General features: G+C 35.8%; 1 protein-coding gene across 2 annotated transcripts in view; it reads right to left on the bottom strand.

Annotated features, from left to right (window-relative positions):
* Positions 1 to 24787, bottom strand: part of GALNTL6 (polypeptide N-acetylgalactosaminyltransferase like 6) — a 755171-nt gene that overhangs the window by 438818 nt on the left and 291566 nt on the right. For both annotated transcript variants that reach the window (XM_016200291.2, XM_087816550.1), the window contains 2 exons: positions 15368 to 15506; positions 6046 to 6212 (listed from right to left, as the gene is read on the bottom strand). In XM_016200291.2, the coding sequence (XP_016055777.1) occupies positions 6046 to 6212; positions 15368 to 15506 (306 nt within the window). The remainder of the gene's footprint in view (positions 1 to 6045; positions 6213 to 15367; positions 15507 to 24787) is intronic.

Here is a 24787-nt window from a genome sequence, read left to right as displayed (position 1 = left end):
GAGGAGAGTATACTTTCCATACGAATGTCTGGCAGTGCTCTGAACCTACCAGTGCCTATGTTACAAAGGCTAATTCATGACACAGTTCATTAAGAATATCTTGAGATGCTTCATTCTATTTTGTAAACAAGCACCTGCCTAAAATAGGTTTCTACTTGAATAACTAAAGCATTCTAGCAATAATCCTGAGAACTGTAAGTGTGTGTAACCCTCAGAACACTCCTGAGAGCTGGACAGATTATCCAAATTAGCTCTACACAGGAAAACAGATATAACAAAATGCTGCCCCAGACCCTAAGGAAAAGTGAAGGCTCATCAAGGATACGAAACTCTCAAGATTATTGTCAGATAAATTCTTCTTGTTTAAGTAGACATCATGTGAGATTAAAATTTTAATTTAAAAACAGAGGAGAGAAATCCAAAAGTGCTTTGTCTTCTGAGACAGATCCTCCTCAAAGACAGATTCAACTCAATGCATATTCTGTCACCGATGATTAATACTCATATTTTAGAAATGCACAGAGACTTTTTATGAATTTATTTGATAACTTCCAAAACTTACTCCTGGAGCTAGTAGGCTTGTTTTCCTGTGTCCTTGAGAACACATATTGTTTTACATTAATATTGATGACCCTAGGACAGTGTGATGTAGGTCTTAGGCTCCCTTTCAACCACAAATGCTAATCTAATTGGTTAAACACAACTGTTTTATTAAAACTGTCCATTTGATCATTGTGCAACGTGATATACAAAATTATCTTCAGAAAAGCTTTCTTTCAATTCCTTAGCAAATGATGCTGAATTTCTAAACAGAAAAGTAGACAGCTGTATTTTCTTAGTTTATGCTACTTATTAGTATTTATTATCTTTTGATTTTAAAATACAATTATTTTTACAATTTACAATATGAATATGAAATCCCACCAACTCCAAGATTCATTTATAGTTGACTAGCTCTCAATAAATCTGAGACATAAAAATCACTTGTCTCATAGTCTAGCGGAGTATCTGATAGAATACCAGCCCTAAAACATTTTTGTTGACTGTCATCTCAGAATCTTTATATGCACTTTAGTGTTAGTATTTTATCAGATAAAATAAAAATGCACTGCCATTCTTCTGTTTTACAACCTTTTCACACTGATGATATCTTCCAACTCTGAAGAGCTGTAAAACTTGTGCTAACTGATTTGTTTGCTTATGGAAACTTTCTTTAATGTATACTCAAAGACTATTTGAGTAAAATAAAGCCTGAAGCTCAAGACTCAGGTTCATTTGGGAATTGATTTAAAAGATTCCCACTATTTAAAAAATTTATATAAACAGTCAGCCATGTGAAGAGTCTATGATTTTTATGGTAACATGGATCTTTAAAGAAACTGCATATACATATGAACTTGGCATGAAAATTATTGAATGATTCCAAAGCAAAATAGATCTACAAATCCTTGAAAGCCATTTGTATAACAAAGAAGGAAAATTGGCAAGGGAGGAAATGATGGCAGTAACCTGAAATTAAATGTAAAATGCTATAAAATGAGTTCATAATAAAGCAGAGTAAATGTCTACAAACTTGTGAAAAATGTCATATCTGGAGCAGAACAGGTCTTTGTGTAGCTCAAATACTCAACTACCTACTTTTCATGATGAGGAAGCTTGACACAAGTAGGGGCAATAGTGAGTGAGTGTGTGAGTGTGTGTGTGAGTGTGTGTGTATGTGTGTGCCCAGTGTGCAGCAGTACTTCCATGCTTGCATTTAGGGAAGGGTGTCAGCACCTTTCCTGTGACTATCCTCAACGTGAGGTCACAGCCATCTAAGCAAACCGAGTTTAGAGAATTGTCAGGTTCAAATATATCCTGTCTTTGAGGTTAAGCCCCAGCTTATTTCACACACTTCAACATTTTTCATGTGGCTGCTGTTAGGGTTGCCTGGAATTTAGAGATAAGCCCAGGATTAGTCCTGCTTTAAAGTCATCATGAAGCCTTGTTACAGGCTGTAAGTTAAGTTGTTAAATGTATTTCTGAGAGCTTACTATAAAAATGTAATCACATTCACTGACTTTGGTAAGCTTTGGATAGCAAAAACGTAGCACTGTTGTTAAAAACTTACCTGCAGGCATGTACCTTCATGTTTTCATAGACAGTAGGCTTATGTTCTAAGGCTAAAACAACATTCAGTTCACCAAGCTTGCTTGAGGAAGAATAAACTGAGAACTACTAGATGGGATACTCGCTTTTTTTTTAAGCATTTCGATAACTGGGTCAAATCTATTCAAGCAGATCTCTAAAAATCACTATGCAATGTTCACAATTATTCAATAATTACAAATTATCGTAGTATTTTCTTTCTCTATTGCTATGAAACCAAATTCCAGAATTTTTCAGTCACTATACTGCTTACATTTTTGGACCTAGCAATTCCAAGTGATATTAACCTTGTGCCTTGTGTTATTAACATAGCTAATATATTGGCTTTCCATTTTTTGTGGTTTTTTTTTTTTCATGTATAGATAATCTATTGACCTGGAGGACATAAACTATAAAGCTGTAATATCTGATTAAGTCTTGTCAAAATTGTATTGTCCTTAGACAAAGGGCACTGCAGAATGTCCAGAAGAGCTATAGTGCAAAGATGCTATGAATCACACTGGGTAGACTTGAAATTGGAATATATTTATAAAAATAAATATAAAGTGTAACATTTCATAAATAATTCCCCCCAAAAGCCCAAAACACTCTATTTTCTTTCAATTTTAAAATTTGTCTAGCCTATTTAATTTTATTTTTAAAGAATTGGTGAAAAAGAGTCTATATAATACGATTTCTGGGTTTAAAAAAAAAGACTATAAACATACTTCATAGTATAAAGTATAATAGCTTTTAACATCATGGCTATAGATAACATCAAAATGAAAAGGAGCTGAAACAAGTTCTCTCCCTTAGAGACCCTGTAAACAAGAGATGTTGTAGGAGAGCTTCCTTCTGGTCTAATAGTGAAAATAATCTTGAAAGGAATTTTGATAAATACTCATAAAAGACCACTCATATAATTTTAGGCGGCTAACATACTCCATATATCCTCATTTTGATGAATGTCTAGAATTTAATTTTTCTTCAATATGTATAGTAAACTATCTACTTACTGCTAAATTTAGAGATATTTAAAATGTTAATGCAGTTCTTATTTTTCCAACATGTTATGAATTTGTCTTCACATGCCCTCTAACTTTTGCTGCATCTGGAGATAATAGGGAGTTAGATGGATAAATAGAAAGAGAGAGAGATAGGTAAATAAATTCTTGTAGACTAGATTTGATTACTTGGAGAGCATCTCTGTATGGAGATTATCTATATTATAGCAGTAGGGGAGTATTTTGTGAGTAGAAATCAGTAATGGACAATTCACTCAACTAGCAAGGTAGCTTTCCATCATAACCTCTCTATGAGGAGTTAAATAACTAAGGAGTTAGTTATCCCCATGTTGATAAAAAAAAAAAAAAAAAAATCTAAGATGTATGGAAGTTAATTTATCCAGTGTCATACAATTAAGAGTTGGTGATGAGATTCTAAACTGTGTTTATATTAATGTTTTACATTTCCCATTATTCAAAAAGCAGGGGTGATATCTCTTAGGTCCACCTAAATCCTAATATTTAATCAGATGAGATTTTGTCAGATGAGATACAGATTTAGAAGAAGATTCTTTACTACTTTATGCAACTTTGGAATTCAATGCATTCTAAAAGATAACAAAAGTACTTTCATCAAGAATTTCAAAATTTACTGTTGCACATATTGATACATTCATATAATGAAATTCAATACTCAAAAAACATAACCTTTTGAAAATTTAATGATCATAAAGCAATACTTTCAACTTGAGAGTTCATAGGATTAGAATACCTAAGATTTACCAAAGCATTAAAATTATTACTATTATTCTTAAAAATGTCTAATAGGAAAGTAAAAAATCACCATAACTATCCCAAATCAACCTTCTTCTGTTGTCCAACTTTACTACCACTAATTATATTGACCTCCCTAGTTTCCTCCCAGGTAACATTATATGCAGAAGGATAATCCATCAGAGTGACTACTGTACCAAAGATGACAGTAATTTGCAGTCAAGACAAATGTAGATGCCACTATTTTCTACCACTTTAAAGACTTTCAATCAAAAAATACCTCTGAGGAATGTTCAGCAAAAAAATGTTGTAAAGCCCGGCCGGGCATGGCTCAGTGGTTGAGCATCAACCTAGGATTCAGGAGATCAAGGTTTGATTCCCGGTCAGGGCACATGCAGGGTTGTGGGCTTGATCCCCAGTAGGGGGGTATACAGGAGGCAGCTGATCAATGACTCTCTCATCATTGATGTTTCTACCTCTCCCTCTCCCCCCACCTTCCTCTCTCTGAGATCAATAAAGATATATTAAAAAAAAAAAAAGTTGTACAAACCACAATTTTCTGCTACCAAGTGTTTCCTACTATATTACCCCCAGGTCAAAATTGTGCTGTAATAAATAGTTTACCAAGACAAAGTTAATTATGCAGAAAATTCTCCACAGATACACCGTCCGATTTCTCTCAGTCAACCAAAAAAGAGCAGAGATTTGGTGATTTGCAGCCTGAGAGATTTCTATTCCCTGTTCGTTCTTTAATATAAAAGCAAAGTTTTAGCTTTATCAGATTAAATGACACTTTTTAGTCTGAAGTAATAATAACTACTTTGAACTAAAAAGCCTCAATTAGAGGAAAAAAGAAATCAATGTATTACATAAAAAAAATTTAAATAACAAATTTCAATTTTAGATACTGGCCTATATTCTTAAATAGTATCGAATACACATTTTTCAAAGCCATGCAAGTCAACAATGGCTTTGAAATGAACTTAAATCACCAAGTTGGCAGTTTACTATTTTAATGGAATGATGTTAGACAAACTTATTTTTGTCATATAAACTTCAACGCATACTAACATTAGGCAGATCCTGAATCAGAATTTGAAGTGAATCACTGAAGACTAGAACTCTCCTAAAGAAACCTGAAAACTAACACACTAAGCAGTTTCACTTTTTCAGAATTTTTTAATACTATGAAGAAAATGACGTTTTTGCTGCAAATGAAATTTCCAAAACTTCAATTAACCCATATGATTTCAAGATGTATTCTCTTGTGAGGCATAAGAATCTGTAATCAGACTATTTTACTGCCATTCTTTCTTATAGATCTACAGCCTTGTTAAGCAGAGCTCCTTCATGCAATGAAATATAAGGTAGAAAATTATATCCCAAAATAGATGAATATCATTAGAAAAGGTTTCCTCCTCTCCACTCACAGCAGAAAGAGAAAATTTATCTTCCCTGCAGCATCAACAATTCCCACATTTAGACCAAATATAATTAATGAAGTCCTAATCTCAGGAAACTTTCTATATTTTATCCCCTTGTCTTATAAAACCAATTGTTTATCAGAATGCTAGATTATTAGAGCTTATGTCAAGTTTTCTAATACACTGTTACACCAGATTTTTCTATTATTGTTCAGATATGATAAAATAGCTGGAATTGCCAAGTAAAATACTTGTGTTTTATTGTGATTTTTAGTATTTATGAAGTAACATAAGCACAGCCTGGAGAATGTATCACGCTTGCAAATAATAGAGTAGATACTCTTCAGAAACAGAAACAGACTTTATAGCTCGACTAGAATATTTCTCTATTCATAAGTACTTACGATGACATATTTTGCAGTGTTTGTCCTGAAGCTGAAAGTAGAATTTGAGACATTTGCCAACACCTGTCTAATTTACAATAGGAATGTAATACAAATTTCTTATAGTTCCCCAAATGACACCAGTAACTTCTCATTCGGTTTCCTCTGCATCTGGCCAACATTTTATGAAATCACAACGTAGACGAAACTTCATATTCATCTTTCAGGTGGAATCAGAAAGAAATATCACAATAACCTTCTGCCTTTCTTAAGCCTGTAATGTTTGTGTAGGTGACAACAGAATCAGATGAAATATTATTAACTGTATCTTACCTCTATCGCTGAAGTCATCTACTAGAATGATTTCTGCTATCAGACTCTTCGGGGTTCGGTTAATTATACTGTGTATGGTACGCAGGAGTGAAGTCCAACCTTCGTTGTGAAATGGGATGATGATGCTGGTGTTTGGCAGTATTTCCAGGTACATCTTGTGCTTACAACTGGAGATAATAAAGGAAGAATAAAGCTAGGTCAACTGCAAAACTACAGCATGTGTTGTATTGCTATTTACGCGTTATGGTGTCAGACAGGTTTGAAAACTAGCCTTTGTCTAATGCTATTCCAGCCAGGGGTATGACATCATAATAGTTGCCCTACTTTTTATTCATGGAGCCCTTTCGGAATCCCTTTTCACATTCATTCTTCACAAAGTAATTGTTGTCCTCTTTTGTATCCTCAAATACTAGGTGAGAATTGCGTTAAAATGTGTTCCTGTGAACTTGAAATTTTCCTATTGCTATCTAATAACAATAAGGGTAAATTTTGTGCATTAAAATTGTTTCCACTGAGTGTATGGTTAATGTTTAGATGGGTTTCCTAGAAAATTTTGGAAATTCAACTTCTTTAATAACGATGCTTAATCAGTTTTGACTGAGGTATGTTTCAATGGCTGGGTAGTATATCAGGGTCTAGGGGGGAAAGCACAGTTTTAAAGTGACATAGATGAAGATTTCATCTTCAATTACCATATGCTGATACAACCACATAATTAGATTGCATTAAGATGCAAAGCAAGAGAGGAGATCCAAGGTAGCGGCAGAGTAGGTGGAAGTTACGCTCACCTCCTCCCAGGACCAAAGTGGAATTACAACTGAAACACAGATCAATCAACCTGAATAACCAAGTGAAGACTAACTGAACAGAAGTCTTATGACCAAGAGTTTACAGAAGAAGCCACATGAAGACTAGACAGAAGGGTGGAAACACAAAGGGCTGGCCCCCTCCCACGGGAGGCAGCTGAGAGTCCAGAGGGATATCTCAGCCGCAAAGGATCCCCCTGAGCATAGTCATCGGAACTTTATTGAGGGAGATGAATTAATTTAAGTTTGTGAAATCTTTGAATTACTTCAAAATTAAAATAGGATAATATTTCAATCATTTATCAAATTCTGTGATTTTCCTGATATAGATAACCTGAAAACAAAAAAGAGAGTGGAAATCTAGAAAGAGTTCCTATTTCAATGCAGGAACATCTAATGCTTCACCTTTTGCCAGGACACTGGCTATACAACTTAGTCTTGGTGAGAAAGCAAATTATAGCACGATATTAAAGTATTCACTGATTCTACCAAGATGTATAGAAATGTAACGGGATATTCAAAACATTACTTAAAATTTTTTTTCACTCAGTCTTTTCAATACCTCATTGTACTATGATCTCAATAGAATATATTAAATCTTGCTGTGGATCTAAAATGAGAGATATTGCCTTACAGCTTGGAATAATATGATATAATGTAATTAAAGCAAAAAGACTTAACTAGCTTAGAAGATGAAATGAAATTAAGTATTTTAGCCAAATAATTTAAATAGACAAATATAAACATTTAATTTTTATCCTGTCCCTTATGGATTATTTACTTTCAGAATTTATTTGTAACAGTATTTATCAAACGAAATATTTTGATGTTTTCATATACAATAAAAAGAGTAGGAAAAGCCATCAAAAATGATACAATGAAATGGGCATTAAACTCTAGAAAAAAGCCTGAAGTTCAGTTTGGCATAACATAAAATGGTAAAAATAAAAATGCAATGTATGAAACAGATGTTAGTTACTTCCAAGGGAGTGCAGTGAGATGGATGGTTTCACGTATAATGCACAAATCTGGAATAACGATAAATTCAGCACAATTGTCATAATTATGTGGAGCCTCCCGTTCTTCTCAACAAACTGAACGGCCCAAGATAATGGGTCTTTATGCTTTCCTGTATCAATATCAGGATCACTGCACCAACTTCTGCAAAGCATCGTACCTGATAATGCTCTGGGAATGTAACTGATATTCTCAAGGAGGCAATGCTTCTTAAAACATTAAGATAAGGCATTGTACATATCACTTATTATTAATTAAAAGAGAACTGCATTAAACTAATATGCTATAAGCCATCAGTAGGCTTATGACTTTCATGTGGTGGTTAACAGCTATAACTATCCATTCAGGAAACAAGGATGCTAGGTAATCATATGCAAAAAGACTTTCCCTCATAAAAAATGTTTTCAATAGTTTCCATCAGTGTAAACTTAAATTATTACCACACATGAGATGTGAAAGTATCCCTTCTACTATTCATTCACTCAAGTCCAGAATAGTTGGAGAATTAGCCCTACGGTGGGATAACACTGTGGTTTCCCAGCAAGGTTGAGCCTCAGTTGCTCAACAGGGATCAGCATCCTGACAATGCACCTTTATTGGCCCCTTTCCCTTCCTGTCTTATTTCTTCATTCTGCCTCCTCAGGTGCTGTGTGTGATTCCTCCTCAAAACTATTGCAGTCAATTTTTTATCTCAGGGTCTGCTCCTAGGGGCACCTGATCTCAGACACTTCACTTCGATTACACTTCACTTGGCAAGAACACTCTCTTGAGTAGAAAGTGATGGTCAAAATTGATTAAGAAAGATTATTACTTGTGTTGAGTTATGAAGCTTGCAGTGTGTCAGACCTGGAGATATTTTTAAATGTTTTTTAATGTTTTAAATTGTCACACATTCATTTTATTCTTCCTTTTAACCTTTTAATTATCTTTGATGCTCTTTTCGGTCTTTCTATGCCTATGAAATACAACTATTAGGACTTCATTATAGAGTATACATATAAAAATGGACTTATCCTAATTAGTAGACTATTCGTAGCAGGGTTACCTCCTTTACATAAATGTCTGTAATTTGTGTTGTGTGTTTTTTTTCCCAATTAGACCACATTGAAAACTCACTAATATCTTGTAGTGATAATTATTTCTCAAATATTACAAAATCATACTTTATACATCAAACTATCCAAGTTCAAATAATGGCTTTGCCACTTACTACCTGTGTGACCATGGGCAAGTGATTTAACTTCTATAAGGCTGTGAGGGGAAAAATTAGCTTTTCATAATGTTAACAAGAATTAAGTCAGATAATCCATGCAAAGCACTTAGTACAGCATTACATATGATAATAACGAGGGTTTAATAAATACTATCATAATTTTTGTTGTGATTATGTTGTTGTTTTGTGATTATTTTACCTATGGAAGGAGGTAGGGAACTAGGAGAGATAGGAACTGCATGGGGGGAAGTCAGAGACACTTAGGACATGATAAAGAATAAACTAGAGTTTCTTCCCTGGGGATTCACTGACCAGTGGACAGATACATAAAATGACCAACTCAAATGAGACAGGGGACGTAAGAGGCAGCAGGGAGGCAATGAGAGCCCAAAGGGGGTACGACTAACATCGTCTGGAAGGATTAGGGAAGTCTTGATAGATGAGTCTGCATGGTGAAAACAGATCCTGTGGGATCTTGAAAGCCACTCGAAGGAATTTGGACCTTAGCCTGTAGTCGACGTGAAGTATCTCATTGTCAATGATGAGGAAGACAGGACCACGTTTACATATTCCCCTGGCAGCAGGGCAGATGGTGCATGGAAGGCAGCAGAGACTATAAGCAGAATAGCAATTGTAATAGTTCTGGCAAAAAATGAGGGTGTTGATCTGATTTTTACTCTAAGGAAAACCAACCTCATAGTGTCGGTGTTGAATCTGATTGAATTATATTTTTTCACTCTAGCACTTAACCTGCTCCAAAGGATGTTGAATTTACTCTCAAACTCAGCCACTGGCGTCCTGAAGTTGTGGTCCAGATGACTGCATATCAGCACTGCTAGAAATATTGATGTTCAGCCAGGGCTTTATTAAGAACCTGCAAACCGTGTATTTTAGGTTTAATCTCAAGTCAGGTTGAGAATGAAAATTTGTTAAATATGAAGACAATGTAACTACATGGAACTCTGTTGAAGAAATAAGTAAAATGAAAAACAATTTATAGTATATGTTTATGGTTACAGATATGTAGCGATTACAAAGAGAAAATAGAGACACATCAAAACATTTGTTACATTAAGTTTACAGAAATATGAATGAAAATGCCTGTAATTATTGCATTTCATATTGCAGTATTATTTTAAACTAAGCATTTGCATAAAATTAACTTAGAGTTCAGGAATGGTTCAGAGATGGGGACATCTCTTTGTTAAGCAACAATTTATCTAAATGGATAAAAAAAAAAAAAAGCTTCTTCAAATTGTAAATGAACCAGAGAGACAAAAGAAATAGTTTACATTCTTAAAAAAGTTACTTGAGAGAAATGACAAATCACGAGGGCATTATAAAAGCTGACAAAAACCCACAAATTAGTCTGTAAACATTCTTCTAAACCATTCACAATAATGAAAATAAACTTCAATAGAAAATTTTTCAGTCTTCTGTTTTCCCAAAACAATGTATACACATTTTCTGACATTCTCTACTGGCATTTAATAAATTAAGAGATTTAAAATATATTTAGTTTAGCAGCATTTTTTATTTTAAACATATGTAACTGTCCTTTCTTTCCCAGTTAATTTGTCTTTATAATGTCATTGGTTTCACACAAAAATAAGTGGTTCTTTTAACAATAATAGGCCAAAATAAATTTTAATTACAGATATATAAAATAAATAGCAGACTTATTCGTGCTATATTTTTTCTCTAAAAGAGATATTTTATTGTTCATGCCATAATGCCCACATGAGACTGTGGACCTTTAGGTAAACTTGCACTGAGGTCCTTAAGACTTTCATGTTCTTCCTACCATCACCTAACCTATTCTTTCTCAATGTCTAAGGCTGAAGTTTAGTTTTAAATACAATGTCAAAACCCATAATTTAAAAGTCCAAATTCTTAGATTGCAAGATTTGAGTAGAATGTTTGGTTGAAAGTATTTGCATATTTTAATCCTTAGGCTTATCTAAGGATTAAACTTATCTAATGTATGGCTCTATTTTTTGTTTTACTGAGTTTTTTCATATCTACTTATATTAAGTATATCAGTCAAGATGTTATGTTTTACTCATAACCAATGCCAAACCCCAAGGGCTAAAACAACAAATACTTTTTTTTTTAATTCTTCTGCTTGTTCACCACTGGTTGGCAAGAGGATCCCTATTCATTGTAGTCAGTGCAAACAGCCACTGTAGTTGAATTCTATGAAGTCTGTTTTAAAAAGATTACCTAAACAAGGTGATCAGCATAGCTAAGTATATTATAGTTAGTGAACCAAAAAAAAAAAAAAAAACACCATTTTTTTTTAATCTTCTCAAGGGAACCACTCAAGTTCAGAAAGGGGAAAATTTTCCTTATTTTATTTTAATTTTTCCTCATTGTATGATTTCTTGCAAAACCATTGCGCTTCATCTAAAGTTCTCTTGGCCCCACTCTCAATAGCAGCAGAATAAAATGTCAACTTGGCATCTGGCTAGTGACAAGCATACTATAGAGCCTATCTGTATAAGTCATTTCCAAGCACCAATTCACATAATTGTTTTAATGTCAGCATATTCAGTTTCCAATGGCTGGCTTTAGTCACACTGTTTCGCTGCTCTAAGCGTGCCATGTCAGTTGGGTTTGATAAAGCAGGGGTAACTGGTAATTTATTTTGCTTTGACAGGCCTGAAAAATTAGTTTGGACCTTGGAGTATATGTGTGTTTGAGTGTGAGTGTGTGTCAGGGGTTGGTAATCACTATTTATTTGATCATCTAGGACATAGAGACTTATTTGTAAATTAATATTTCATACGGCAGTATGATTGACACTTCAGTGAAATAGGATATTTGATGTCTGTACTAAGGAACAAACGAGCGTGTGGCGTCCGTGCAGCTGTGTGTTCCTGGGGCCATGCAGCGCGAGCACCTGAGCACAGGGAGGGTCGCCCGGACAGGCAGGGGTCTGTGTACGGAGGCCAGTGCTGGTGTTTTCTGAACTGTTATGTTTAGGGCAACAAGGAGTCTTTTAAGTGTTTTCGATGGGGGAATAATAATGATCTGCCTTAGTGCTTAATGCTCAGTTACTCTGCGGAATGTAAGAGGGGGTGTGTGAGGTCCAATTCCGAGGTTATTGTAAAATTCGGATGAAGAGATGACAGTGGCTATAGCTGAGCATAAGGGAAGTGCATGCATTCGAGACACATGTTGGCACTACATTTTAAAGACAGAATTGGCAAGGAAAGATCTAATGTACCCGATGTTTATACTACTTTGCATAAGCTAACTCGTAAAAGCAATTGAAGGGTACTCACTGGAACAACAGTTTTGAAAGATTATTTCCTATCTGTGTTCCTGTTGATCCCTCCCCCAATCTGTGGCTTATGATGTAACTGTTTTTCTTTTTTTTAGTCATATTTAGACATACCCTAGGCTGGAAGAGCATTTGATTGAAAGGAAGTGGTTCCCATTTCCCTCTGTGGGGGCATTCACACCTGACTGGAGTGTGACAGTCATTTTAACTTAATTTCCTTCAAAATTCACTTGTAAACTTGGTGAAAGAAGATACTTCATCAACTTCATACGTAAATCAGAATAAAAACATGACAGGAAGCTAGTGCCTCCCAAAGTTCTGTGGAGTTTTCAGAATAGAGGGGAAAAAGCACATTTTGGGGTGGTTACATTTATAGATATCTGTGGCTGTGCCCTAGAATTCAATAGACAAGAGTCAAAACAGTTAAATAACAAACACTTTTGTATTTCTTAAAAATTTAAAATATATCATTCTAAACATAGTTACTAATTCATAGTTAAAATAATTTGGACACAATTATTTTCCTCAAAGTCAAAACTGACTCAAAAATGTAATTGTTTTTACAATTTGAAATTTAGAATTAAAGTTTAGTTTATCTCCTTACATTTTATATCCTCATGCTATAATTGGAAAAGAAAGGAAATCAGAAGGATTATCAACAGAAGGAAAAGAAATAACCGAACATATGCTGTAACTGATCTGGTAAGTCTGGTTTCAACTTTAATAATCTCCAACACATGAAGTTAAACATGAAGAAAGTGGGTATCCCCATTTTGCAGTGGGTAAATAAAAATTCAAAAAGACAGATGAGCTTGTTCAGCACTATAGTGCAAGTCATGGAAGTCAACAATTTTAGGATTATTATTTAACATAATCTACAGAAGGTAGAAATGTTTAGATTATAAAGCACTGAAATTTTTAAAAAATTTACTCGAAAGTCTGTATGTGTTGAGAAACTGCCTTTTCTCCTGAGATACAAAGTAGATCTTATGCACTATTCACCTCTAGTCATCTAGGGAGGAGACTCCTTTCCTTTTGACGACGTTCCCATGTAGGCGAGCATCCACTAGATGAACACTCCTAGCCTCTCGCATCTCTCAGACATTCTTTCCAGGAGAAAAGGAGACACACAATGGAAGAGTGTGTCGTTTCTCGCTTTGGAATCTGCTTGCCTGCGGAGATCAGGCATCTACCTACCTCTGCCTCCGTGCCTTATGTTACACAGCTGTCCTGGTGTTGCCCAGCAATGTCGGATCTCCCTGCATCACTGAGAGTCAGAAACTGGACTAACCAGGTTGAACTATCATTCTGGCATCACACGCTTAATGCTTGTTGCCATCCAGTTCCAACACCCTCGGTATAGTCACAGAACATATTTTAGCCAATTTTTTATTCCCTAACATCTAGAGTAATGCCCTCTGATACTATAAACTCGGGGACTCTATTAAAAATTTTAAAGTCTTTTTCTTTCCATTTTTAAATTTCACTTTCCATTATTGCCTAAGAACATCTTTTCTCAAAAGGTGGTAGTTATACTAAAAATACAGTCTCTGAGGAGAATGGGAATATCAACCATCTTTTGACTTCAGTGATTTTCTGCACTGTCTCCATCTGCAATTCTTTCCACTTGAATACACATTCGAAGATTGGAAGTGTGGGGGTGGGAGAGGAGGTGTATGGAAATTATTCTCTGAGCATATTTATTATGCCAACAATGCAATTTAATGCATCTTTGATGGTGCACAATTAGGTATTAAAATTTCTCATAACTAGAAATGTTCTCGGTCAGTGGGAATTACTGTAGATAATTTCAGGTAGCCTGGGAATAATTTGGCTAGCTGGAAGGCCCACACCCATACATAAAGCATTCAGTTTAGGAAAAACTGATTTGTTCTTCATATTAACCCTCTGCTTAACTATAGTGGGAAATGCAAGTTCACATAAAACCTGAGAGAGGAAATCAGTAATTCTTTTATATTTTAAAACGAATTTATAGAGGCACAGTAGGGCAACTAAAAATGGTTCCCCAAATCATAATGTTTTCCAAATGTTAATCATTCTTGCACAAAATTAAGAGTTTATTTACTATACCTTACTGGTTTAATTTAGATTCCTAGTCCTACTTTTATTAGTTGCCCTTATTTTATTTTCTCTAATTTTCTTTCTCTCGTGACAGTGTTGCCAAAGGAAGGGTAAGGTGGGGGAGAATTAAACATATACTTAGATAGATTTCTCAAATATGTATAAGTACATAACTTCAAATTCTGATCACATTCTATGTTCATGGCATACTTTTGGCATTATATATGCTATCAAGAAAACGATAACAGATTAAGAAAAAAGAGTACATTAAGCAATATTAGGAGTAGATAGGTATGGGCAGAGAGTAGAGGGATTTCAGGTAACTACATGTAACATTATTGTTGTTTCCATTTACACTATAATATTTAGATTTAACTCAATAAAAACTGAACTCACTGTCAATTGACAAGCCATAAGCGATTCATAAAGTGACAGAAAATTGAGCAACTACCATTACCTTTGAATTATGGATACATTTATTTTAGGCAGTCTTCGTAGAAGATGTGCCTATAATGGCACTGAATGCGGCTGGTGTGAGAATGAAGTTGATAGAAAGTACTGTCAGAATATATATATACACACATTCTGACAGTACTAATCACCAGAAAAAATGTCTACTTCATAATCTATGTAATCAAATGTAACGGTATGGGTATTATGTTAAAAAAATTCACTTTAAATGGAAATAATATAGTCAACTCAATAACAAAAACATGTTTTAAGTTTTAGAGAGTCGCTAATTATTCTTTTGGAATTTTACAAGTTATTCCAACTTAAATAAAATATATTTAAGATTATGAAATGTAAACTTTTTAATAAAATTATTAGGGCAAACATTTTAGTGACATATTAAACATAATACAACTAAATAGATAAGCAAAAGTAAACCACTCCACACATGGGCAGGCTGATACTCACTTAGCATGGCGAATATCAGGCAGAGACCTCTCTAGAGCAATATTGTTGCTGACAAAAATATTGAAACCATTTTCCCTGTAAGCTGAGTCATCATGGTCTTCTTCAGTGAGGGGGTAAGGTTTCCCATGTTCACCTTTCCCTAGTAGGACAAAAGAAAATGGGATTACCATCTGTATAAAAACCATTCCATTTTCTAACACAGATAAGACAATTTGAAAGTGTATATTTCTTTGGTCACCTGTCAGTATGCTCCACAGAAGGCTCTAGCACTATGATTTTATTATACCATATTATATTACTTTATTTAGGAAAAAGAAATATACTCATGATAGATTTTCAGTGTACATTTCCTAACATTTGCATTCTGATTCTAATATACATACAGCTTTATAAATAGATTTTATCCAACATATTGTATAAAAAGCTATCTTTTCATTTACTTCTAATGATTGATATTATTTCATTGTATCCCAATTTATACCATTCCACTGAAAATATACTTTGAAGTTATTTTTACTTTTTTCTTTTATAAACAATGTTGAAATGAACATATTTGTTTAGATATTCCTAGTTATGTACTTTTGGAGGGGGGAGGATAATTCCTACAAACAGAATTGCTAGAATATCTTTAGAGTAAGTTTGATAGTTTTCACATATCCTCAGAAGCATTGGATAATATTTTGAAATTGGCTGGTGAAATATATATTATTCATACTTTAATTTGCTTTTTTTGATTACTAATGAAATTAATAACTTCATATACATTTATCATTTGTATTTCTTATACTGCAAAATGACTGCTCAGTGTTTTTAAAAACCAATTTATTAGAAAAACTACTTACTAAAGCTTTGTTAAGTACATATGTTGTAAACATTTTCTAAGTTTATTTCATTGAAAACTAATTTCAGATGTCTACTTCCCAGTTATGCATGCATCCTAACAATAAGTAAAAAGCCAAACAGACTGAAAAATGAACTCTTGTTGGATCCACAAGAGAGGAAAGAACTCAGGGCAAACTGCTGCCCGCCAAATTAGAGGGACAAACAGGAGAAAAAAGGAGCAGGGCCTCGGGAGTGGAAACGGCTTGGGAGTCAGTGCCAGGAGAGAAAAACCTGAACTGACATTGACAAGTCGTGGAGGCTCCATGCAGACATGCCTGAGAGTTAAACACTCCAAGGAGGGGTACCAAGTGATAGGGGCTCCAATAATTTTGTGAGATTTATCTCCAGAAGCTCAACCAGGTTCTGAGAGCAAATACTGAAGAAGAACACTCTTGTACTTCCAGTAAGAGAAGGAGAAAAGGAGTCATTTTGAAACAGGTCAGAGCACAGTCTTTGTCTTAAAAAGGTCCATCCTCAGGAGAAACTAATTAACCAGGGCCTGGTCTGCTGGACCACCATCAGAGCCTGAGCTGGAAACAACGACTGAAAATTTACCCAAATTAATGTCAGATACCAACCTACATATCCAAGAAGTTTAAAGAACACCAAACAGGGTAAATGCCAAACAACAACAACAAACCTATACCTAGGCATGACATTTTCAAATTATTAAAAAAAAAAAAAAAAAAAAAAAAAATCAAAGACAAAAAAATCCTGAAAGAAGTCAAAGGAAAAAACATCCAACCTACAGAGTAACAAAGATAAGAATTACAACAGACTCTCCTCAGAAAACAGGCAAGCAAGAGGGAAATGAACCGAAATAAATAGTTGAGAGGAAAAAAAACGCACCAACATATAATTCTGTACCCTATGTAATTATCTTTCAAAAGTAAAGAAGAAATAAAGACTTCCTCAGACAAGCAAATATTGAGGGAAGTTGTCGCCAGTACACCTGCCTTATGGGAAATGTTAAATAAGTCTGTGAGAAATTTCATTTGTATAATACCTAATTTTTGAGCATCCACTATGTACAAAATACCATGTTAAATCATTTTATATACATTTTTTGTTCAACACTATGAAATAAACATTGCTCAACCCATGTTACATGTAAGTAAACAAAAGAGGGGCTGACATTTCTGTGATCAGAACTAGCCATCAAAAGTGGGAAACTTTTAATGTATCTTTTTTGATTTCAGAGAGAGGAAAGGAGAGGGGGAGAGAGACAGAAACATCAGTCGTGAGAGAGTCATTGACCGGCTGCCTCCTGCACGCCCCCAGCTGGGGATCAAACCCACAACGAAGGCATGTGCCCTGACCGGGAATCAAACCTCGCCTGGATCCTAGGTAAATGCTCAATGGCTGAGCTCCGCCCCACCAGATAAGTCTAGAAAACTTTTAAAGACCTATATTTCTCTCCCTTGAGTGGCCAAATTAGCTAGAGACAGTATATATTCTCTGGTATGAGCTGGATTGATAGACCACTCCATATCCTATTTAATAAAAAAAAATCATAATGCATAGTAGTGTTTACTCTCTGGAATAAATTTTTATTTTTAGGTGCATGTGTCCTAAGTGAAATGAATGCAAACATCAGGCTTCATTTCAATAATTTTTGTAGAGATAGGTTTATTGCTGAACTTTCAGATTCAGCTACATTTAAGGGTACAAAAATAAAATTTTAAAGCTATCTATCCATTAAAACATCTGTCAATCAAAGGGAAATGCATTTTCTTTGTACAATTTAGTCTTCAGATTGATAAATCTCTTGAGACAAGGCCTTTCAAATGAATGATTCTCAAAAGTTATAAAACAAAACTTGTGAGTCACCAATGATGGCAGACTATAAAATTTCTTCATTGCAGTTGTGGGAATAGGTTTTAAAATTTATGTTCTTATGTACAAAGCCTGCAGTTTTTAACTGCAAATTCTACCAACTCCTCTTAAGTTTTAGCATGCAAAACTTCGGGCTTTATAAAATGTCATGTTAGTTGACATTTCTTTTGTAAAAATAAATAAACAAAAAGAGCAAAGAAATCCAAACAAATAAACAAAATGTGTATGTTGACAAAATTATATTATTCTAAGTTCTTTAGAGGGATTGTTAGTTCACAGACTAATTTTAACATTTAAAAAATTCTAATATAGAGAGGAAACAAGAAGGTGGCGTAGGTAACAGCTGCACCCGCTGCCTCTCTCAACCACATCAAAATTACAACTAAAATCCAGAACCACCATCACTCAGAGCCTCCTGAGATCTGGCTGCACAGAAGCCCCACAACCAGGGAACTGAAGGAGCATCGAGACCGGGAGGAGGGGCGGAGACGCGGGGGATCAGGACTGGATTGGAGACCAGGCCACGGGCCCACACCTGGTGCCACGGTTTAAACCCAGGAGGGAATCTCGGCAGTGGAGGTTTCCCAGAGGAGTGAGGGGTCCCAGCCCCACAGCAGGCCCCCAGCCCAGGGCTCCAGGCTGGGAAGAGACATCCCCACAACTCCGGGCTGTGAAACCAGCTGGGACTGTTTCTGAGGGTGGCGGAGGCTGCGGGAGCCCCAGCAGCTCCTCTTAAGGGCCCGGCGCGGACTCACTCGGACGCTCCCTCTGAGCCCAGCGCCGGGCGGCAGCCGGAAAGGACCCGGGACACTCGGGGAGGAACTAACCTGCCTGAGATCCGGGCGAGAGCTGGAGGGGCGGCTTCCTCCCAGGCAGAAGGGCTGGCAGAGGCCATGGCTCCTTTGGCGAGTCCTCCCCGCACACAGCCGGCAGGCAGGCGCCATGTTTGAATCCCAGCACCTGACTCGCACCTCTGGCCCTGCCCTGTGATTCCCGGAGGCCCCGCCCCTCCCCACCTGCAGGCTCGTCCAGGCCATTTCCAGGGGCTTTTCTGTGCAAGGGGCCTCTAGAGCCTCATGCTTAGGACTTTCCTAAAACCTCTCAAACAAGCAGCAGCGGGCCCCATGCAGCTTGATAAGTGGCCCCAGGCCTGGCACTAGCGGCAGCTGCACTGGCTCATAGTTTGGCCTCTCCTGGACACCGCCAAGCCCAGCACAAGTAACCGCCAACTACGGTTTGCTGTGTGGATCATGCTGGGTGGCCCTGGGCAAGACACTGGCACAGGCTGACTTTGCACATCTGGGGAGGCCCCAGAGACTGTGCACCTGGTGGTCAGACTCGGCCATGCTGGATTACAACCCTGCCACATCCACTAGTGACACTCAAGGGGCGCACTTGGTGAACACCAAAGCCCCACTGAAGTAAATCCTGCTCCATAGGGGTGTCTCCAGCACAGCAGCTCTCTGGCTATAGTTGCAGCTGGTCCTCACGGCTGATTGGCCTGGGGGTCAATTCCTCCCAGGGACACCAACAGCAACCAAGGCTCAACTACAACAGGACAGTGCACACAGCCCACACAGGGGAGCACCTAGAAGGCCCAGCTCAGGTGACTGGGGAGGCTGAGCCACTGGACCCTACAGGACACCTACTACACAAAGCCACTCTACAAATTCCAGGAGACATAGCAGCTCTACCTAATACACAGAAACAAACACCTGGAAGCAGCCAAAATGTGGAGGCAAAAAGCATGACAAAAAGGAAAGAACAGAAGAAATCTCTAGAAGAGGAACTAAATAAAATAGATCCAAGCAAACTAACAGATTCAGAGTTCAGAATTTTGTTTATAAGGATGTTCAAGCATATTATTATGAAAATAACTGAGAAAATCGATAACATAATAAAGTACCAATTTGAAATGAAGGCTACACAAACTGAAATGAATAATTTACAAGAAATCAGCAGTAGAGTAAAGGACGCTGAGAATCAAATCGATAACTTGGAACATGAGGAAACAAAAACACCCAACCAGAAGAGCAAAAAAGAAAAAAGAATCCAGAAATATGAAGATAGTATAAGGAGCCTCTGGGACAACCTCAAGAGACCCAACATTTAGGAGAAGGAAGAGACCAAGAAATTGAAAACCTATTTGAAAAAATAATTACAGAAAACTTCCCCGACCTGGGGAAAGAAATAGACTTATAAGACCAGGAAGCACAGAGGGTCCCAAACAAGAGGAACCCAAAGAGGCCCACAGCAAGACACATCATAATTAAAATGCCAAAGGTTAAAGACAAAGAGAGAATGTTAAAAGCAGCAAGAGAAAAGCAATTAGTTACCTACAAGGGTGCACCCATATGACTGTCAGCTGATTTCTCAAGAGAAACTTTGCAGGCCAGAAGGGAGTGGTAAGAAATATTCAAAGTGATGAAAAACATGGAACTATAACCAAGATTGCTCTACCCAGCAAAGCTATCATTTAGAATTGAAGGGCAAATAAAGAGCTTCACAGATAAGAAAAAGCTAAAGGAGTTCATCACCACCAAACCAGCACTATAGGAAAAGTTGAAGGGTCTTCTTTAAGAAGAAGCTAATGAACAAAAGAATCTGATCAACTAAATAGATCCAGAGACATTGATGCATGTAACAGACGATCATATTTCAGAGGAAAGAGGGAAGGGGGGTGGAGGGTGGAAAGAGATTAACCAAAGAAGTTATATGCATATATGCATAATCCATGGACACAGTCAATAATGGGGTGAAGGCTTGGGGAGGGATTGAGAGGGAAGTGGAGGGGGTCATTTTGGGGGAAAAATGGGACACCTGTAATACTCTCAACAATAAAGATAAATTTTAAATAAATAAATAAATGATTCTAATATAAAAAACTGTTATCAATTATAAATTTAAGTTAATCTTTAACTTTAAATCTAAAAATCAGTGCACAGTCTGCTATATTTGAAATAGTATGAGAGATAAAATGAGCTATTTTAAAGAATCAAAATATCAAAATTTAAATACTATACCTAAATGTATAGGTTTTAAGGAAAAAAAATTGCTAAGTCTTATACATCTTTCTCTAATATTATGTATATCCAAAGATATACTAGAATTTAACATGGAGATTAAGATAATTTTTTCAAAGTGCACCTGGTATTTATTCCTCAGATAAAATGACTATCTAATTTGGTAGCCTTATAGTTTGCCATAATTTTCATTTTTTTAATGTATATTGATTATCTATATATGTACCACTGGATAGTGAAAGTGAAAAGTGTATATAGTATGACTTCAGGCCTGAAAAAGCTAGAAATATACTCTGATTAAGAATATATAGGGTGAGCTGAGCTGGTTTGGCTCACATCTGTCCATGATCCAGGGGATCACAGTTCTAGGTCAGGGCACTTGCCCGGGTTGTGAGCTCGATCCCCAGTGGGGGGCGTGCAGGAGGCATCCAATGATTCTCTCTCATCATTGATGTTTCTCTCTCTCTCTCCCTCTCTCTCCTTCTCTCTGAAATCAATAAAAACATATTAAAAGAAAAAAAAGAATATATAAGGTGCTATAGACTGAATGTTTTTGTTTGTTTTTTTGTCAATCCTCACCCAAGGATATTTTTTCCATTGATTTTCAGAGACAGTGGAAAAGAGGAGGGGCATGGAGAGAAACATTGATATGAGAGAGACACATCGATTGGTTGCCCTCCTCACACTTCTGGATTAGGGCCAGGTATCGAACCTGGAACTTAGGTACGTGCCCTTGACCTGGAATTGAACCCTCGACCCTTCGGTGTGAGGGACCCATGCTCTAACCACTGCTCAGTGGTTAGTTCAACACCAGCCAGGGCTAGACTGAATGTTTAAATCCTAATTCCCAATGTGAGGGCATCTGAAGGTGAAGGCTTTGGGGGATGAGTAGGCCATGAAGGATGAGAACTCATGATTGGGATTAGTATCCTTATGAAAGAGATTCCAGAAAGCTCCCCACCCTTCCACCCTGTGAGCAAATAGTGAGAAGGCAGTTATCTATGAATTAGGAAGCAGGACCTATTTTATCAGACACTTAATCTGCTAGTGCCCTGGACTTGGACTCTGAAGTCTCCCTGACTGAGAAATAAATTTGTTGTTTATACACCACCTAGTCTATGGTATTTGGTTATAGCAGCCCAAGTGGACTAAGACAGGGCAAACTTATAAAACAGTTGTGAAAAGGAGGCATGGTATTCCTGGAAGTGAAGGAACTAAAAGATAAACCCTATAAGAGTTTCAATATTATAGCAGACTGACGAACTTTGTATAGCTTGGAAACTCTGTCTAGAAAAAGTGAGTTTTCAGCTCAAAGTTGAAGTATAGTGAGGGATTTATATTATTTTAAATGGTCTTGGGCTGGGAAAACTACTTGAAAGAATTGAGGTGAATGTATTTGTATAGATGAGAATTTTGAAACATGCTCTTTGGAAAATAATTAATCTATCTACATAGATTAAGATCTTACAAAATGGCATACTGAGAGCTAAAGCAGATTTTTGTTAGAGGAAAAAAATTCTAGTGACAGATAGTTTAAGGTAATTAAACTTTCTTAGAAGTAATTAAAACATAAGAATAACACGGGGAATCTGTGTTTTAACACTTTTCCTGGGGGTTCATGAGGATAAGCTGTTGCAACACTCAAGAATCTATATCCTCAGGCCTTTTCTTTAATATAATTTTCTTGGAGAGATTTTTTCATAATAAACTCATCTTAAACCAGCATGCCTAGCACTCCAGGACCTCTTTATTTTCCATATATTTTCCAATATATGGAGAAATTGACTTCATTTTTCCACATATTGCTTACAATTCTAATTTTACATTTTTACCTATTAATTGACTATGTCCCATTGGGATGTAAGCTCCATGAAAGCAGGAGCTTTTTGCTGTTCCTCAGAACCTAAAAGAGTGCCTGCCACATAGCACATACATAATAAATATTTTCAGTGATATAAAATAATGAAGTGATAGGATTTGGGTGAATTACCCAATGGAGATAAAGGTATTTATTTATTCAAATTCACATAGCAAGCATCTACTCTGAGACATAGGGGCTAGGGATTAAATGATGAATATCACGGTTATTGCCTTTGACATCATGTTTAAAAAAAAAGTAAAAACAGATCATTGAGATTTAAAATACAAGTACAGCAATCTTTAAGACCATTGAGCAATGGAACTGTGTGTTAATATCTTTGGGTTAGGAACCATTAGCATAGTGCTTATCACATGGTTTGCCCCCCCAAAGTACCTTTGAAATGAATGATAAATGAAATTAATGCACTTACTGCTATGAGGACAGAGGATGTGTCTCAATGATATGGGACCTTTCAGCAGACATAAGGAAGGCATCGGGCAGACAGGAAGAAAGGGACTGTCACAGAAATGGTACAGAGAAGTGAGAGCATAAAGCGTAACTAAGAATTCCAACTATGGTTTGGTATGTCTGGGGTGTGGTGTCTACAAGGTGGAGCAGTAAGAGACATGACTGGAAAGGTAATAAATTGTTGGTTCTGCATTATTCTTTATCATTTCATTTTTCCTTTGTTGGGTTTTGTGTTATGTAACAAAATATCAAGAAAGGATGAATTAAGGATAATGTAACAGATGACACATACAGAAAACAAATAGCAAAATTTAAATGAAATAGATGCTTTAGAAATCTTAACAAAATTAACAAGAAGAAATTTAGCATCAGAATAGACTTGTATCTGTTTTAAAATGTTTTTAAAATAAATTTTATTTCTTAAATGTTTACTGAATAAACATTCAGCTTTTTAAATGGATTTTTCCAAATTTATCAAGGTATAATCAACATATAACTTGTATAACTTTAAGGTGTACAATGTGTTGATTTGATACTTATATAATGAGAAATTAATACCACTGTAGTATTAGCTAACACCTCCATCAGCTCACATAATTATGATTGCTTTTTCATGGCAAAGATGTTTAAGATCTGTTCTCATAGCAGCTTTCAAGTATATAATTCAATATTGTTAATTATAATCACTATGCTGTACATTAGATATCCAGAACTTATTCATCTTAACTGGTAATTTGTACATAGATATAGTTACAATGTTTTTTCTGTCATGAAATGATAAAAAGTATTTTTAAAGTCTTGTTCAAAAATTATCTGTAATTTACATATTATAGGATTTCTACCTTTTCTCTCTCCCCCTCATATACTCACTTCTTTCTAACGGGAAGTGCTTGGTTTAATTCCCATTCAGTGCATTCCTCAGAAAGTGACAACTTTTTTTTTATGGATTAAAATAAATGGAACTTTACTGTCAAATGTATCTGACTTGATCTGTTAGCATCTTCCTTTGTGTAAAAATCATAAACTGTCAAAGTGTCAGATTGGACATTTTACCACTTCTAAAAATGAGGCAAGATAATCATAAAGTATTATATCTCATTGAAGCATATAGAGAAGTTGAGATAGAACTATCAAAGAAAAGTAGAAAGAAATATAAAGAAAATACAGAGGCCACTGGTAAAAGGGCAAAGTTTAATAAAATCAGCAAAAAAAAAAAAATAGAAAAAAGTTATAAATAAAAAACAAGATTTTTGTAGAGTATACACTTTTCAATAGATTTATTCCTGTGAATAAAGGAGTAAAAGTATGATTAATAAAATAATAAATTTATAATCTATTATTAGTAAGATC

The sequence above is a fragment of the Miniopterus natalensis genome, chromosome 4, assembly GCF_054644295.1.
Source record: "Miniopterus natalensis isolate mMinNat1 chromosome 4, mMinNat1.hap1, whole genome shotgun sequence".
NCBI classification, from domain to species: Eukaryota; Metazoa; Chordata; class Mammalia; order Chiroptera; family Miniopteridae; genus Miniopterus; species Miniopterus natalensis.
The sequence above is the reverse complement of the archived record's forward strand: the minus strand, read 5'-3'. Positions and strand labels throughout refer to the sequence as shown.